General features: G+C 44.1%; 1 protein-coding gene across 1 annotated transcript; it reads right to left on the bottom strand.

Annotated features, from left to right (window-relative positions):
* Positions 1-9,834: 9,834 nt before the first annotated feature.
* Positions 9,835-11,348, bottom strand: LOC143795185 (uncharacterized). Its single transcript, XM_077281002.1, has 4 exons — positions 11,148-11,348; positions 10,895-11,054; positions 10,246-10,783; positions 9,835-9,849 (listed from the first exon to the last, which is right to left on the bottom strand). Exons 1-4 carry the CDS (start codon positions 11,260-11,262, stop codon positions 9,835-9,837), a joined length of 828 nt encoding a protein of 275 aa, XP_077137117.1. The 5' UTR covers positions 11,263-11,348.
* Between the last annotated feature and the right edge of the window lie 7,954 nt (positions 11,349-19,302).

The following is a 19,302-nucleotide window of genomic DNA, read 5'->3' on the forward strand; positions in this document are numbered from 1 at the left end:
TGCTCCCCCCATCAAGAGTCCCAGGAGACATATGACCCCAACGCTTTCCACTCCGAGGAACTGTTTACATTCCCTTGTAATTATTTTGGACTCTCACAGTGCACCATTAAAGAGGGTCATGAGAAGGTAGTTTGCACTAATGCACAAACATTTGAGCACCCACAGCCAGAAGAAAGACACATTGGGGAAGGTCAATTCATGTCTGAAGAGGTGGAAGATAATCATGACGCACAGCTACCATCCGGTCAGCATAAAATCACAACTCAGAAAGAGGATTAGATTGATGAATTGGAAGATGATGTCGTCGATGATGAGGACAGTGATCCAACATGGCACCATGGCATGCTTAGCGAGCACAGCAGTGCAGAGAGGGATGGATCTCTTGCATGAAAACAGGCAAGAAGTGGTAGTGGTTTGACCAGAGGGAGAACTCAGTAAACTGTTCCACAGAGGTCGCCCACTCGGCTAGATAACAGGCCAAGGGTGTGTTGTTCCCTGTATGGCAGTTTTTTTTTCTGAAAGTCCTTCAGACAAAACAACTGTAATTTGTAGCATATGCCATACCAAGCTGAGAAGGGGCAAGAACACTGCCAACCTGAGTACTACCAGCATACAGAAGCACGTGGCAGCGAAGCACCCCTGTAGGTGAGCGGAATACCTGAGTACAAAATTTCTGTCTCAGAGTGAAACCACTGGCCCTTCCCCTGTGTTACATCATTTTCAACCTGCTGTCCAGGAAGCAGGCGCTGATGCCTACTGCCCACAACCTGTAGTTGCACAGACACAACAGTCAGCAACCACATCCAGTTCAGGAATAATCACAGAGTTGTTTTGAAGCCACTCCTTTGTTATTTTAGCTGTGTGCTTAGAGTCATTGTCTTTTTGGAAGGTGAAACTTCGGCCAAGTTTGAGGTTCAGAGCACTCTGGAGGGTTTCATTCAGGATATCTCTGTACTTAGCCGCATTCATGTTTCCTTCAATGACAACCAGTCATCCTGTCCCAGCAGCTGAAAAACACCCCCATAGCATGATGCTGCCACCACCATGTTTCAGTGTTGGGATTGTATTGGGCAGGTGATGAGCTGTGCCCGGTTTTCTCCACACATACATATCAGACCAGAGAATCTTATTTCTCATAGTCTGGGAGTCCTTCATGTGTTTTTTTTAGCAAACTCCATGCAGGCTTTCATATGTCTTGCATTGAGGAGAGGCTTCAGTCAGGCCACTCTGCCATAAAGGCCAGACTGGTGGAGGGCTGCAGTGATAGTTGACTTTGTGGAACTTTCTTCCATCTCCCTACTGCATCTCTGGAGCTCAGTCACAGTGATCTTGGGGTTCTTCTTTACCTCTCTCACCAAGACTCTTCTCCAATGACTGCTGAGTTTGGCTGGACAGCCAGGTATAGGAAGACTTCTGGTGGTCCCAAACTTCTTTCATTTAAGGATTATGGAGGCCACTGTGCTCTTAGGAACCTTGAGTACTGTAGAAATTCTATTGTAACCATGGCAAGATCTTTGCCTTGCCACAATTCTGTCTGAGCTCCTTGGCCACTTCCCTTGATCTCATGATTCTCATTTGGTCTGAAATGCACTGTGAGCTGTGAGGTCTTATATACACAGATGTGTGCCTTTCCAAATCAAGTCCGATCAGTTTAATTAAACACAGCTGGATTCCAATGAAGAAGTAGAACCATCTCAAGGAGGATAACAAGGAAACGGACAGCATGTGACTTAAATATGAGTGTCTGAGCAAAGGGTCTGAATACTTATGACCATGTGATGTTTCAGTTTTTCTTTTTTAATAAATTTACAAAAATTTCTACATTTCTGTAAAAGGTATCAACCACTGAGGACTCTCAATTCTAAATATTTTTCTATCTTATGGCTAACACGGTAGAGAACAACACCTTCATGACATATATGCCCATATAAATTATTTTCGACCATACAGGAAAATTTCCATATTATATCATGGGTCATATCAGGAAACTATATTGGGGTAATCGTAATAAACGAACAAAACCGCAGCAAAACGCGATCAAACAACACCCAAATTTATCAAAAATGAAAAAACTTTATTGCATATTTAACAAGATAAGGAGCATGGGGAAGCACAGTTCATGCCATATTGCACATGTCAGAAACGCAAGGGTGCACAGCCGTGGGTAGTAATATATACATAAGTCAACAGTGGGTATCACAATCTATGTAGTCCTAATAGAACAAATAAATCCACATAGAGACTCATATTACAAATCCAACTCTATTATACCCATTCATAGACACACATATCTAGTACAATTTATTCCGGATCAAAGTCATATTCTTTGGTAGATAATTACCTGAGTGGGTAAAGGAATCAGTCACACCACAGAGTGCACCTGCCCCGATGCGCGTTTCGGCGTGATGGCCTTTTTCCTTGAAAAAAAAAATGGCTGCAATGAAACAAAGAGTGAAAAATGTAAAGGGGTCTGAATACTTTCTATACCTACCGTATGTATTCCACTATCTAGCAAACAATTTTGAATGAGGGAGGGACCTCCCAAATGTAGGAATGAGAGCCCTTACAAATGTAAAAGGAAAAAACTAAAGCCAAAACGCTACTTGTGAACATTTGCTAAAGGGGGGGTATAATTATTTTGTTATTATTATATTTTTATCTTTATTTTCCATTATTTGCAGGCAATTATGAAGGAAAAAATGTTTCTTAGCATTTTTCCCTTTCAAAAAAATTTAGGTTTGGATGGGTAGGTCTTCTTAGAAATCCGTAATACCAGCACAATAGTCTGACATAATTATTCCCAGAAACCATATGTCAGTCAGAAAGGTATGTAGTCATCTTCTTCATGCTGTTTCCCATTTAATTTTAACTCTTTCCCATACATTTCAACTTTTTTCTCTTCCCTCAGGCCTGTTTGTTGGGTCCAGCAAAAAAATATTTGGATTTTCCCAAATCCGAATATTTCACATTTCAATCATCATAGTTAATCAACCTATCAAAAGTCCCAACAAAAGGGCTATAAACCCAAATAAACAATATCAATATGCAAATTTTGGCAATTTTGAAAGGGCTTGGGAGGGTTATATATAGCAATTATTTACAATTTGGGATAACCCAACAAGAACCTTCACTAACAAGTCCTAAAACTTAACTTTTATTATGAATTAAAAATAGTGGGATAATACTAAACATGACAGATTCTGTCCCTAATGCCTAAACAATAGTGTTGAGCATTCCGATACTGCAAGTATCGGGTATCGGCCGATACTTGCGGGTATCGGAATTCCGATACCGAGATCCGATACTTTTGTGGTATCGGGTATCGGTATCGAAACAACATTAATGTGTAAAAGAAAGAATTAAAATAAAAAATATTGCTATACTCACCTCTCCGACGCAGCCTGGACCTCACCGAGGGAACCGGCAGCGTTCTTTGCTTAAAATGCGCGCGTTTACTTCCTTCCGTGACGTCACGGCTTGTGATTGGTCGCGTGCCGCCCATTTGGCGGCGACGCGACCAATCACAGCAAGCCGTGACGTAATTTTCAGGTCCTGAATGCCTAATTCTAGGCATTCAGGATTTTAAAATTACGTTCCGGCTTGTGATTGGTTGCGTCGCGGTCACATGGGCGACGCGACCAATCACAAGCCGTGACGTCACGGGAGGCAGGAAACGCGCGCATTTTAAAATTACGTCACGGCTTGTGATTGGTTGCGTGCCGCCCATGTGACCGCGACGCGACCAATCACAGCAAGCCGTGACGTAATTTCAGGTCCTGAATGCAGAAGTAGGCATTCAGGACCTGAAATTACGTCACGGCTTGCTGTGATTGGTCGCGTCGCGGTCACATGGGCGGCACGCAACCAATCACAAGCCGTGACGTAATTTTAAAATGCGCGCGTTTCCTGCCTCCCGTGACGTCACGGCTTGTGATTGGTCGCGTCGCCCATGTGACCGCGACGCGACCAATTACATGCCGGAACGTAATTTTAAAATCCTGAATGCCTAGAATTAGGCATTCAGGACCTGAAAATTACGTCACGGCTTGCTGTGATTGGTCGCGTCGCGGCCACATGGGCGGCACGCGACCAATCACAAGCCGTGACGTCACGGAAGGAAGTAAACGCGCGCATTTTAAGCAAAGAACGCTGCCGGTTCCCTCGGTGAGGTCCAGGCTGCGTCGGAGAGGTGAGTATAGCAATATTTTTTATTTTAATTCTTTCTTTTACACATTAATATGGATCCCAGGGCCTGAAGGAGAGTTTCCTCTCCTTCAGACCCTGGGAACCATCAGGGATACCGTCCGATACTTGAGTCCCATTGACTTGTATTGGTATCGGGTATCGGTATCGGATTAGATCCGATACTTTGCCGGTATCGGCCGATACTTTCCGATACCGATACTTTCAAGTATCGGACGGTATCGCTCAACACTACTAAACAACTAATATAGTGAACAGGCGCTGGTCTCTGGGTTCACACCAAGTGGGATCTACAACCTCTTGGCCATCATTCCCATCCTGGTATCCATGGCCAGCATCCCCATCCAGATATCCATGGCCCCATCCCCATCCTGGTATCCATAGCCCCATCCCCATCCTGGTATCCATAGCCCCATCCCCATTTTGGTATACATTGCCCCCATCCCCATCCTGGTACACATGGCCCCCATCTCCATCCTGGTATACATGGCCCCCATCCCCATCCAGGTATACATGGCCCCCATCGCCATCCTGGTATCCATGGCCATCATCGCCATCCTGGTATCCATGTCCCCCTTCCCAATCATGGTTTACATGGCCACCATCCCCATCCTGGTATACATGGCCCCCATCCTGGTAAACATGGCCCACATCCTGATAAGCATGGCCCTCACCATGGTGCATACATACAAAAGAAAGATTCTTCTCACCTTTCTTCCTCTCCCTCACAGCGCTGCATCCTGTATTGATGCCAGCAGCTGATTTTAGAGTGTAACAGCACCTCAAATAACTGCCATGTGCCCTCACAAGCTGAGATCAGCAGTGAATATTCATTCTGTTAAATAGTGGGCACACAATTAGCTGCTGGCTTCCTGCAGAGGCTGAGCAATCATGTGTGCCCGCTATTAAAAAGAATAAATATTCACTGCTCTCCACTCCCATGGGCATGGAGAGCAATGAATGTTCATTCTCTTTAATAATGGACACACTTGATCTCCCAGCTGCTGTAGGAAGCCGGCAGCTGCGGCTAACATCCACGGGACTGTGGGCTTGGTGAGCAGTGAATATTCATTTTCTTTAGCAGCTGGCAGAGTGTTAGCTGCAGCTGCCGGCTCCTGCCTTCTGTGACCCACTGCTCCACCACTGCCACCCCCTATCCACAGCCAGACTATAAGATAAGGTACATCTGGACTACAAGATATCCCCCCCACTTCCCTCCAAAATTTTGAAGGAAAAAAATGTGTCTTATAGTACGAAAATTACGGTATTTTAATTCCACAATACATACACTTCTCCCTTTCTATCTAATCCTTAAATGTGTCTACTGAACTTCCTGTGACATTTTGTTTGAGAGGAGTCTCAAATGTGACATCCCCCGGAGGCTAGGGCTACACCCACTCCATGTAGCATCCATCGCCCCACTTGGAACAAGACAATACAGGGGACAGAATTGTAGTTACTTTCTAGTATCTTGCATTGCTGCCCCCTTTGAAAAAGTCCTTGATCCTGTGTGATTGAGGTCCTGGATCCTTGATGAGCGCAAAGTGTATGCAAGGCCTTCTGGATTGGAACCCAATGTGGCAGGTAGAAAATAGGAAAAGATAGCTATTCATAGAGCCATAGGTTAGTAGATTGATAGGGAACAAAGCATTGTGAGATTAGCGTGAGGAGGAGACATTATAAATTTGCAAAGAGAATCGAAGACGGACAAAAGGAAACTAATCCAATGAGAAGAACTATGGAACCAGAGATACAGCAGCAGACCGGAAATAAGGCTGGAATAATAGATGTGGATCAGAAAATTGGAATAAAAATGAAGACAAATATGTGCTTTTTTAAAAGGTATGATAAGTGTGAAGATTGTCAACATACAAGTGTCCAAACTATAAATAGTGAAAAAGATAAATATGTTTTAGATTAACAGGTGAGAAGGTAAATTTGCATTGGAAATTGAAAAACCTAGAAAAGTGATGATGTGGCGTGAAGGGGATTAAAAGAAAGTAGTGTGAAAACAAACAGATGATATTAGTTGTTAATTGTTAATGAAAGTTGATGTGCTCGAAGCAGAAAATAAACTGAGATAGGGTTTTTTGAATGCTTTAGTTTTTATAAAGCGATACAGTGGGTGCTAAAGGGTTTCAAGTTAGAATGAAGTAAACCAACTAATGAAGGCTTTTTCCTGAGATATGTTGTGTAAAACGAAAAGATATCAGCCTTTGAAGTCAGGCAGTGTAAAAATGTGATAAAGATAAAAGAAAGAAAAATAATCTTTATCACAATAAGTAACCTTCAAATATTACTGCAGCAAGAGACTTATTTCCAGCAACACAAGTATCTTATAAACATGTTTTTATCCTGCTTGTTAATTTTATGTGGAAGAATTGCCCTCCAGCCACAGGCAGCGGCAGCTGGCTATCTGCTACCTTTAGGGTACCTTCACACTAAAGGTACCTTCACACTAAACAATATCGCTAGCGATCCGTGACGTTGCAGCATCCTGGCTAGCGATATCGTTGAGTTTGACAGGCAGCAGCGATCAGGATCCTGCTGTGATATCGCTGGTCGTTGGTTAAAGTTCAGAACTTTATTTGGTCGTCAGATCGCCGTGTATCGTGTTTGACAGCAAAAGCAATGATACCAGCGATGTTTTACAATGGTAACCAGGGTAAATATCGGGTTACTAAGCGCAGGGCCGCGCTTAGTAACCCGATGTTTACCCTGGTTACCATCGTAAAAGTAAAAAAAACAAACAGTACATACTCACCTTCGCGTCCCCCGTCGTCTGCTTCCTGCACTGACTAAGTGCCGGCCGTAAAGTGAAAGCACAGCACAGCGGTGACGTCACCGCTCTGCTGTTAGGGCCGGCACTCACAGTCAGTGAGCGAGAATTTAATATATGTAATAACACCAACATCTGCAGAAGAGATTATTAAGAGCAGTCTGTCAGGCTAGTTTCACACTAGCGTTAACTGCATTACGTCGCAAATCCGTTTTTTTGCCGAAAAAACGGATGCGTCAAAAAAGTGAAAAACGGTGACAAACGTATGCCACGCATCCAGCATTTCGACGGATCCGTCGCAAATCCGCTAAACGTTTCCGTCGAAAATACTGGATGCGTTATATACGTTGCATACGTTTTACCATCCGTTGCATCCGTTTTTCCGACGGATCCGTTTTTAAAAGGGGAGGCTCCCAAAATTTGATTGGCTACTGGAAAATTTGAAAAACTATATAGTACTGTATTTACAGCCCATCTTTGTGGGTTTTAGTTTTGTGGCAGCGATGGAAGGTGTTCTTGGGAGGATTGCTAGTTTGGTTACCGACGTTATCTTTGAGACAAATCGCCTGGATATCATAGTGCGGGAGAAGGAGGCGGCAGCGGAAAGGCGTAGGATGCTTCTGCAGCAACGGAGACGGAGGCGACTGTGGATTCATCCGATTAATCAACTATGGATGACCCGGGGTGTCCAGTCCACTCTGTACCTGGAGTTGCGGCACAATCCACACAAATTCCACAACTACGTGCGGATGAGGATTGAACATTTCGATTTTTTGCTTGCAAAACTGGAGGATGTCATCCGAAGACAGGATACAAGGATGAGGCTTGCCATCACACCGGCGGAGCGGCTGATGGTGACCCTGCGGTAAGCCTCTTTTTTTTATTTCATTGCTGATATTGAATGTTATATTACATGCTGCAGAAAATACTGCGCTGGCATATTGCGCACTATTTTCTGCAGCATGTAGTTTTGGTTTTCTTGGCGGACATTCAACTGCTTTATTTAAATGTCATTGCTGATATTGAATGTTAACAGACTGCAGAAAATACTGCGCTGAAATATTGCGTTGCATTTTCAGCAGTTTTTTTTTTTTTTTGGTTTTTGGGTTTGATGACATGCAACTGTTTTTTTTCTGTCATTGGTCATTTTGAATGTTATATTACATGCTGCAGACAATACTGCGCTGGCATAATGCGCACTATTTTCTGCAGCATGTAATTTTGGTTTTCTTTGCGGACAGTCCACTGCTTTATTTAAATGTCATTGCTGATATTGAATGTTAGATAACAGACTGCAGAAAATACTGCGCTGAAATATTGCGTTGCATTTTCTGCATTTTTTTTTTTTTTTTGTTTGTTTTTTTTGGGTTTGATGACATGCAACTGTTTTTTTTCTGTCATTGGTCATTTTGAATGTTATATTACATGCTGCAGACAATACTGCGCTGACATATTGCGCACTATTTTCTGCAGCATGTAATTTGGGTTTTCTTGGCGGACATTCCACTGTTTTTTTACACCGGTTTCATGCTGGTTTTATTGGGTGTCCCGTCCTTAAAAAAAAATTAACAGTGCCATATTAAAACTTGTTGGTTTGTGCAATTTTTTCTAACATGTTTTTTTTTTTTTTTTTTTTTTTAAAGTTTCCTAGCTACGGGTGAATCTATGACTTCGCTCCATTATCAGTTCAGGCTGGGCATTTCAACTATCTCTGGAATAGTGAAGGACACATGTCGGGCTGTTTGGACCACTTTGCAACCAGAGTATATCCCCCAACCATCCATGGAAATCTGGTTGCGAAGTGCTGAAGAGTTTCTGCAAATTTGCAATTTCCCTAATTGTGTGGGTGCAGTTGACGGGAAACATATAAGGATTGCGAAACCGGCAGGAACAGGATCGGAGTATTATAATTATAAGAAGTATTTCTCCATCGTCCTTATGGCTATTGCAGATGCCAACTGCAGGTTCCTTGCCGTGGACATAGGAGCGTATGGACGGTCCAACGATTCACAAGTTCTTAAAAACTCTCCGATGGGTCGTTGCCTTTATGGAGAGAGCTACGATTTACCGCCAGCCAGACCACTGCCAGGAACCAATGACCCAGCCCTGGAATATGTTTTTGTAGGTGATGAAGCCTTTCAACTGTCGCCGCACCTACTGAAACCGTACAGTAGCCGGAACTTAAACCATACCAAGCGGGTCTTTAATTACCGGCTTACTAGAGCACGAAGAGTCGTGGAGTGTTCCTTTGGCATATTGACGGCGAAGTGGCGAGTTCTGCTGACGGCTATCAAGTTGAAAACAACAACTATAGACGAGGTCGTTAAAGCCTGTGTGGTGCTCCACAACTTTGTCCTTTCAAAGGAGCCCGTTTCCTTGGATGATGAAGAGTTGGAGACCACCTTGTGGGACTACCGCAGCAGCTCAGTTCGCTCTACAAGTTCAGTTACAAGGATGAGGGACCAGTTTGCCGATTATTTTGTCTCACCTGTCGGGCGGATCCCGTGGCAAGACATGATTGTGTAACCAGTTTCCCATGTGTTTTGTTTATGTAAAAAATGTGTTTCTGCCCAAAAAAAAAAAAAAAAAAAAAAAGGGCCAAAAAGCATGGTTTTCTTGCTAGTAAAACCGTTTTGTTATACCTTTAAAATGTTCGGTGTTTGTTTTTATTAAAACCTTTTTTATTATATTACCTTAATAAATCCAGACACACACACAGAGTAGAATTTTATATTCAGAATTTTATTTTAACTCTTTTTTTTTTTTTCTTTTTTTTGCCAACAAAAAATATATTTTTTTTAATATCAAATTTGTTTTTGAAAGATTTTGCAAAAAAAAACTAAACATCGTATTTACAAATCTTGAAACTGTTGGGTGGAGATATGAGAGGAGGAGGGGCAGGAAGGTTGGACCACGTCGATAGGTGGGGAAACCCTACTTGTTTGGGGTGCAGTGGAAGGGGGGGGTAAACCAAGAGGCTGACCAGAGGGGGGTGGTGTTGGGGTAGGGGGAAGAGAAAAGTTCAGTAAGGAAAACATTGGGGAAGTAATTTGGTCTTGGGGCCGGGATTGTTGTGGGGACTGGGTTGGGTATTGTGACTGGGTAGGGTAGTGGGACTGGGTTTGGTAATGGTGCTGGTGTGGGTATTGGGGCTGAGTTTGGTAATGCTGGGTATGGTGTGGAATTGGAGTGGAGGTGTGGCGAGGTGTGTGGGTAGACTCGTTAACGGCCTGCAGTAGAGCATTATGGCAGGTATTCATTACCCACATCTGTTGCTCAAAAGATAGTTTCTCCATGGTCCTGAGCATGGAGTTAAAAAAAATATTGGCCGGATCGGGACTTACAGCTGAATGCAGCCTATCCAAGCGACTGCTGGTTTCACGGCTTGTTTCACTGATGCGTGACTGCACCATGTTGAAACCAGCAGTCACTTGCTCTCCCAAAATTTTGAAAGAGCCTTGGAAGGATGCATTCAGGTGCAAGAACTCAGGAGCATAGCTCTTTTCCTGACCCCTCTGTCGCTGCCGCCACGAACCTAATGGTGGTGTCGAGGTGGCAGGATCAGAGGGGTGGGGTAAAGGAAACGCTATCTGTTCAGCATCAGATGCGAGCAATGAAGGCTGCAATAATGCTCCACTGCTTGGGACGGATGAAGTGGAGGGGACAGAGGGGTCAGAGGAGGGGTCAGAGGAGGGGACAGAGGTGTGGGGCCTACCGACGTGGCCCTCAGTGGCGGACTCAGGAGGGATCGCTCCAGAGGGCGCAGAGGAAGATGCAGGCGCCCGGTGGCTGGAGAAGGTGCTGTGAAAGAAAAAACAAATGAAATTAATACATTGGAATGAAAAAGCCCTGACTGAAAGCAAACTAAGTAGACAGGTTAACATGGTTATTAGTGGGCTGTAGAATACTTACACTCTGCTTAGCATTGTTCGCCTCAGGAAGGAGAGGGCCTGGCCATATTTATATTTGCTCCTCTTCCTTCCTGCAGAGCCACTCGGGGCCTTCATCTCATCATTGAATTCCCTCTTAAAGCGATCCCTCAGTGACCGCCACCGCTTCCTAATCTTTCCAACTGTGAAGACAAGAATCAAAAGAAAAAACCAAAAATTGGTAAATGCAATACATTACAGTCAGCTCAAAACATCACTGGAAAGTGAATACTTACCTAGTTTGCTCTGCTGCTGAGGATGAAGGCTCTCCCGCCTTGGAAACAGGTTGCGACACACTTCGTCCCAGAGCCGACGGGTGACACCGGTATCAGCATGCCTGCGGTCAGCCATGTTCCACAGCGGCTCCCGCTCGCGAACCTCCTCGATGAGATTCTCGATATCAATGTCGTCATCATCATCATCCTCTTCTGCGGGAGCACGCTGTGAAGCCTGTGCCAAAAAAAAAAAAAAAGGAAAACAAACAAATTAGTACACTGAAACACTAAAGTACCAATAGAATACCCCTCCCCAAAAAAAAAAAACTCACTGATAGCCGACCGCGGCGACGAGTCCGCCGACTCTGGGATTGTCTGGGAGAACCTTCAGCGGCAGCAGCAGGAGCAGCAGCAGCAGCAGCCTGAAATAAAGGAAACAAATTCTCAGTAATGTAGGCATATATTTTCTGTGTTTAGTTATGTATGAAAATCTGTTTTGTGTATGGTGCAGTGTGATGTGCGAAAAAACTGTTTCCCCACTACTTACACTTGGTTCCTCCTCCACTAGCATCTCTCCACCCGTCTCGCCCCCTTCTGACAGCTCCTCATCTGATTCAGCTTCCTGTTGAAACATAATTTATGCATGTAGTTATCCATAAAAATGTAATTTAAAGAAATTTAAAAAAAAAAAAAAGTTTTGTGTTAACTTACCGATACACGCTGTTGCTGTGGAGGAGGGCTGTCAGAAGAGGACATTGTTGCTCAAGCTTGCTGCGGCCCTGGTGTATCTGTAAGTTAAAAAGACACTTGCAATCTGCTCTACACATTGAAGTAGCAGATTTGGGGTCTTCAAAACTTACTTGAAAAGATTGGTGGCTGTGGTCCTGGTTGGTTGGGACTAGAGGCGGCTTGCTGCGACTGTGGTCCTGGTTGGGACTAGAGGCGGCTTGCTGCGGCTGTGGTCCTGGTGTATCTGTAAGTTAAAGACACTTGCAATCTGCTCTACACATTGAAGTAGCAGATTTGGGGTCTTCAAAACTTACTTGAAAAGATTGGTGGCTGTGGTCCTGGTTGGTTGGGACTAGAGGCGGCTTGCTGCGGCTGTGGTCCTGGTGTATCTGTAAGTTAAAGACACTTGCAATCTGCTCTACACATTGAAGTAGCAGATTTGGGGTCTTCAAAACTTACTTGAAAAGATTGGTGGCTGTGGTCCTGGTTGGTTGGGACTAGAGGCGGCTTGCTGCGGCTGTGGTCCTGGTGTATCTGTAAGTTAAAGACACTTGCAATCTGCTCTACACATTGAAGTAGCAGATTTGGGGTCTTCAAAACTTACTTGAAAAGATTGGTGGCTGTGGTCCTGGTTGGTTGGGACTAGAGGCGGCTTGCTGCGACTGTGGTCCTGGTTGGGACTAGAGGCGGCTTGCTGCGGCTGTGGTCCTGGTGTATCTGTAAGTTAAAGACACTTGCAATCTGCTCTACACATTGAAGTAGCAGATTTGGGGTCTTCAAAACTTACTTGAAAAGATTGGTGGCTGTGGTCCTGGTTGGTTGGGACTAGAGGCGGCTTGCTGCGACTGTGGTCCTGGTTGGGACTAGAGGCGGCTTGCTGCGGCTGTGGTCCTGGTGTATCTGTAAGTTAAAAAGACACTTGCAATCTGCTCTACACATTGAAGTAGCAGATTTGGGGTCTTCAAAACTTACTTCTAGCACTTTAGCTGTGTCCTGGTGGGCAGCGGCTGTGTCCTGGTGGGCAGCGGTCTTGGTTTATCTGTTAATATGTATAATGGATCTATAGTTAGACCACCCCCTGAACTAGGTAATGCTCAATGATAAACACCCTACTAAAATGATGTCAGAAATGTTCATACAGGTGAACACCAAAACCCCCCCAAAAAGTGGCACGTTATACCATTCATTTCCATGTCCCATAAAATAAATTTTTTTAATTTTAACACCAAGAAAAAATATATTTGACACATTTTATGTGAAAAAAATAACCTCCCCCCCCCCCCCCAAAAAAAAAAAAAAAAAATTTACAGGTTAACCTTTATTAAAAAAATTAGCCCTCAACCAACCCTGTATTGCATGTGTAACCATTGGTACATACACCAGTTTTAAATTTACCTTTATGAAATAATACTACGGACATTTTTTTAATAAACATTTTATTATAATTTTTTTTTCACTTTTTTTTTTTTTTTTAAATCACAATTAGGAGCTGACATGCTCTTTATTTTAAATACAAGTACTTCAACTGCAAATGGTTATAACTGTAATTTAAAAAAAATCAACACTTTTATTAAATAGAAAAACCCCACACTCACATTCAAACCACAAGCTGCAGACCGCTAGACTTTTTTAAAAAACACATCAGATTTAAAAAAAAAAAAAAACCACATGCTGCACAGACCACTATACAGTCAATACATCAGAAAAAGGCAAATAACCAATTACAGCATGGACAAATGCACATGCAATCAACAAGACGCACACAAAAAACATGCCTGGTATGTGTCCACATTCAGGATCGCATCAGAATTTGGTCAGGATTTTCCATCAGTATTTGTAAGCCAAAACCAGGAGTGTAACAATTAGGTAAAGTATAACACAAAAAAAGGCATACTTTTGCTTTTATCACCCACTCCTAGTTTTGGCGTACAAATACTGATGGAAAATCCTGACCACACCCTGATGCAATCCTGCACATGGACACATACCCTCCCACATGAACAGGCATAAAATTGGCAAAGGCATAATATGGTGCAGGCACATGATACAAAAGCACACAGCCGTACAAAAATACACACATGCACGCACATAGCTTTAGGCAAATACACATATGTACAACAAAGGCAGAAAGGTGAACCCAATCAGAAGACGCATACACACACACACACACACAAAAGGCTGACAATCCTTTGGCTGAAGCTGCAGGTCTTCACAGTGGCTGGCATCATGGTGGATCTGGACTCTAGCATGGCACTGGCTGGTGCAGGACGATGGCAGGCCTCAGGTTCTCTTCAGGTTTTAAGCTCTTTCAGTAGTCAGTACCTCATATACACACACAAATGCACAGGCACACAGATGCACACAAAAATTGCAATACTCACACTGGCTCTATGGTGGCTGGAGTCCCGTGGCTGGCTCCTTCCTGTGGCTGGCTCCTGTGTCAGGCTGTGGTCTTGTGGCTGAGGTTATGGCTGGAGTCCTGTGGCTGGCTCCTTCCTGTGGCTGGCTCCTTCCAGTGGCTGGCTCCTGTGTCAGGCTGGGGTCTTGTGGCTGGGGTCTTGCTGGCAGTCTCTTCTCCTCTCTGGGTCTTGCAGGCATATGTGGGGTTGAAGGCCCAGGCCAGGTTTATATAGATTTGGGGGTGTCTGGCCAATTGGCAACAAAATACTTCTTCTGAGCATGCTCAGTGTAAAAAAAACGTATTGCAGCGCTGTATTGCGTCGTACGACGTGTCCCGACGCATCCGTCGCTCATAGGCTTCCATTGCAGCCAACGACGTATGCCGCAGGATGCGTCGCGACACGTTTTTTAGGCGGAGACAAAAAACGTTACAATCTACGTTTTTTTGAGACGACGTGTCGCCAAATTTCGACGCATCCGTCGTAAAACGTACACGACGTATGCCAATCCGTCGCCATACGTCGCCAATACAAGTCTATGGGAAAAAAACGCATCCAGCAAAAACTTTTGCTGGATGCGTTTTTTCTGAAAAAAGACGTTTTGAAACGTAATGCAGTTAACGCTAGTGTGAAAGTAGCCTCAGAGAGAAAATGAAGTCTTGTTTAGGCTGGTTTTACACGTCTGTGGATGATCAGGGTATTCCTCAGAAGCCGCCTGCGATATAATGAAATAAATGAATGAAAAATCCGGTGTGGGTTCCCCCCTATTTTCTTGAACCAACCAGGTAAAATTCAGAGCTGGGGACTGAAACCCTCTGCTGTCAGCTTCAGCAAGCTTGGTACTCAAGAATAGATGGGTCCCCACACTGTTTTTTTATTATTTAAAAAATAAATAAATAAAAAAACGACGTGGTGTCCCCCTCATTTTGCCAACCAGCCTTGCTAAAGCTCACAACTGGGGCTAGTATTCTCAGGCTGGTAAGGGGCTATTGATATAGGCCCCCTCAGCCTAAAAACAGCAGCCCACAGCTGCCCAGGAAAGGCGCATCTATTAGATGCGCCAATTCTGGCACTTTGCCCGGCTCTTCCTACTTGCCCTGTCGCAGTGGCAAGTGCGGTTCATATTTGTGGGGTTGATGTCACCTTTCTATTGTCAGGTGACATCAAGCCCTGTCTATAAGACACCTCTCCATTACTAATCATATAGTTACATGGCAAATAAAGACACAGCCAGAATAAAATCCTTTCATTGAAAAAATTACACAGAATCCTTCATTAATCTCAATTAAAACATACTTATGACCTCGCCTTATTCCACCAAAGCCCTCAATCTCCTGTAATAAAAGTAAAATAAAAAAACAACAATATACCATACCTGTCCGGTTTTCTGTCCCACATTGTAATCCATGTCTGGGGGCTAAATAGTTTTCAACCTGGACGGTGCCAAGTTGTGCCCATCCAGGCTGAGAACCACTGGTGAATGAGCTCCTGCGAGCGCAGCATCATTGACCAGTGGTGACATCATCATTGCCATTTTCCCAGGGTCCTCAGGTCACCACAGTTCAGCCCAGCTTCGATGATGTCACCACTGCTCAATGATGCTGCGCTCACAGCAGCTAATTCACCAGTGCTTCTCAGCTTGAACGGTCGCATCTTGGCACCGTCCAGGTTGAAAACAATTTAGCCATCCATGCACTTTAGCAGCACAGAATTACAGACTCACCCAGTGTTGTGCTGCTCAGTGATGTCTGGGAATAATACTGCACTGAGCTCGTGCTCAGCAGGGATTGAATGGTGTGGCCCCGCCCTCCTGAGACTCAACGCTGGCTGCCTTTCCCAGCTGTCTGTTACAATGACGCTCCTCCTCCTGCTCCCTCCACACACGGCTCCGGATTATGAAAACCCTGATGCCGGGCCCCTCCAGCTCACACTTATACACTAGTATGGTAATAATGCCCTGATGGCGGCCCTGATCTCAAGACTTTGAGAGAAATTGAAGAGGTCTAAGGTTGGATTTAACCTGAAATTAAAACCCCCCTCAGAACCATCTTCCATTCTGAGAACAGAAAATTCTCTTTCTGAGAATAGAGAATTCTTAGAATTAGCAAAAAGTAATGTTTAATAGTGAGCCCTTTCATAAAGATATAACCTTCTTTGGGGACTTGTTGTTTTGCTGAAAATGTAAATCATACATTTTCCTGAAAGGCATCCACTCATTTGTCAGCTTAATTTTACGAGGTGCGTGTTTCCAGAAGCATGATCTGGGCACAGTGTGAGGACACTATAACATACTGGGCACTACTATGGCAGATTTCCATTTTAAATTCAGCAATATACATTGCTGCTTGTTTCTAGAAAACACTTGTGGATTCTAATTCATCCTATACCTGTACATACATATCCAGAAGGGTGTAATTTTCAAAATTGGGTCACCTGAGGGGGATTCTGCTATTATTCTGCTGTAGGCTCCCAAGGGAGTAGGGGCCCTAGGCAGATGCCTAGTCTGCCCTGCCCTAATCCCAGCCCTGGATACAGTCCCTATTTTGGTACAGTACAAACAGATGTTTTTTGGCACAATGCTCCCAGAGGCTTTTTGGTAAAGTTGAAACAGAGGCTTTTTGGCACAGTAGTCCTAGATTTTTTTTGTAAGATAGAAACTCAGGCTTTTTGACAAAGTACACAGAGAGACTCTTTGGCACAGTAGTCCCAGATGCTTTTCGGTAAGATGGAAACAGAGGCTTTTTGGCACAGTACTCCAAGGGTTTTTTTTCATGAATTAGAGGCATTGACTTTTTGGCACAGTACTCTCAGAGGCTTTTTGGTACAGAACAAACAGAAGCTTTTTGTCCCACAAATGGGAAGGAGACTGCTGCGCCATTATAACATTTCTACTGTTGGTCAATTGATGCTACTTTTCCTGGTGTCTGACCCTAACTTTTTGGAAATGTTTGGACTCCAAGTTGGGTCTCCTTCATGTGTATTGCCTGTAGAATTAGGGCTCCCAGACTGGCAGGCCTGAACTTACTTTCAGTCACCTACCTGTGTTACTATCCTTAAATGTTTCTAACAATAGTAGTCTACAAAGCTGATATTTGTGCCACCTGAGTGTGGCTGAGCAGAAACGCAGTTTGAGCTGTAGCAGTGAGGTATCAGGGCTCTCAGTGCAGCAAACCTACACCAGCCCCTAACCTATCTCTTACCTTTAACTTAAATTCAAAGCTGTAAATGATGGCCCGGACCCTGTCTCATGCATGGCCCATGCCTGACTGCTGTGTCATTGTAACATTTCTACTGTGGGTCAATTGATGCAACTTTTCCTGGTGTCTGACCCAACTTTTTGGAAATATTTGGTCTACAAGTTGGATTTCCTTCATGTGTGTTGCCTGAATTTGGCAAGAATCTCAAAGCACCAGGCCAACACCATTCACCCATTCACCTGTTACTGATCAATGTTTAAGCTAGAAATACTGATCCTAGCACTATCCCAGGCCCTATCCCATGTATTCATGCTGCACAATTATACTATCTGTGCTATGGGTCAATTGATGCAACTTTTCCTGATGTCTATTCCTAATTTGAGCTGGTTTGCCAGCTTTTTGTACCCCCTTAAGGTGTTGAATTCAATGGGGTTAGGATATGTTCGACAAACTGTTCGGTGAACATCAGGACATTCGCCAATCTGAGCCAAACCGAACCTTGAAAGGTTCGTTCATCTTTAGTTATAAAGTTGTATGAAGCACCTAGGGGTTCAAGGTATACCCCACACATAAATAAGTTATTTGGGGGTCTACTTTCCAGAATGGTGTCTCTTGTGGGGGGCTTCCACTGTTTAGGTACATCAGGGGCTTTCCACAAGCGACATGACCGCTAACTATTACAGAAAATGTTGCATTAAAATAATCAAATGGTGTTCCTTTCCTTCCAAGCCATGTCGTGCGCCCAAACATTAGTTTTTCCCTACATATGGGGATCATCAGGACACTCACTAATCTGAACCAAACCGAACCTTGAAAGGTTTGCTCATCTTAAGTTATAAACTTCTGTGAAGCACCTGGGGTTCAAGGTACTCACCACACACAATATAAGTTTCTTGGGGGGTCTAATTTCCAGAATGGTGTCACTTATGTGGGGTTTCCACTGTTTAAGTGTGAGGGGCAGGACCAGGGCGGTAGTCATGAGTGAGAACAATTGTGTTAGCGTGCGCTGACCTCCAATCACATGCACATACTGTCCATAGCCCTGCATACCTGTGGCTTCTTCACTGGCACCGTCAGGGTCCTCTGTACATTTCTAAAGGTTTCCTAAGTCCGGTTTAGTACAAAATGAGCCACAGTCCAATTCAACTTTCAAACAGGTAACTTTCCTGATTCTGGTACACAGCATATTCGTATTCTTTCCAGCATCAACATCAGGTCTCACAACATGAAACTGCTCCTCTGTCCCTTACCTTCTCTCTCTGTCACTAAGCTCACTTCCGGGATGGACCATACCTTTCGATCCCTCAACGTCCCCTCTGTTCAGCCTTACTCCATTTGGGGACTCTCTCAGCTGTTTCGCACTGGTTCTGAGGGCAAAAGCCCACACAATCAGCTCCCACATAATGAGTGACATGCCCGTACTGCTTAGTCTTCTCTAGCAACTGCAGTCCCACTAATACTGCACAGCTAGCACTGTTGCTGTTGCTCTTCCTGATGAGGTCCTGGCCATGTATACTATATGGCTGGGCCTAAGACTTATCCAACATTGCATGGCACAGTGTTGCCCAGGGCTAGTTAGCCCATGTAAGCTGAACGGGCACCTTAACCCCAACTGAGATCTATAAGGAAGTCCTTCCTGCCTTATCCACTGTGCCCCTCCTATCTTAACTATTCACATGTCTATTCCCTTGTTCCTACTACAGTGTACCCCCATCTAGTGGCTAAATTTAGCACTGCGCTTTCCCTATAACATTTCAATATAAACAGTACAATAGCAGCAGAAAAGTGTTTTACATATAGACAATATCAGTCACATTCATATCACAATGAGAAATACAAAAAAGGGGTTGA

The sequence above is a fragment of the Ranitomeya variabilis genome, chromosome 1 (genome assembly GCF_051348905.1).
Source record: "Ranitomeya variabilis isolate aRanVar5 chromosome 1, aRanVar5.hap1, whole genome shotgun sequence".
Taxonomy (NCBI): domain Eukaryota; kingdom Metazoa; phylum Chordata; class Amphibia; order Anura; family Dendrobatidae; genus Ranitomeya; species Ranitomeya variabilis.

Excerpts from the sequence above, each read along its gene's own strand:
- LOC143795185 (XM_077281002.1), bottom strand. The coding sequence starts at position 11,262 with ATGGCTGACCGCAGGCATGCTGATACCGGTGTCACCCGTCGGCTCTGG. Across the intron at positions 11,055-11,147 it reads TCAGCAGCAGAGCAAACTAG|TTGGAAAGATTAGGAAGCGG; the intron begins GTAAGTATTCAC and ends TTGTCTTCACAG. Across the intron at positions 10,784-10,894 it reads CGAACAATGCTAAGCAGAGT|CACCTTCTCCAGCCACCGGG; the intron begins GTAAGTATTCTA and ends TTTCTTTCACAG.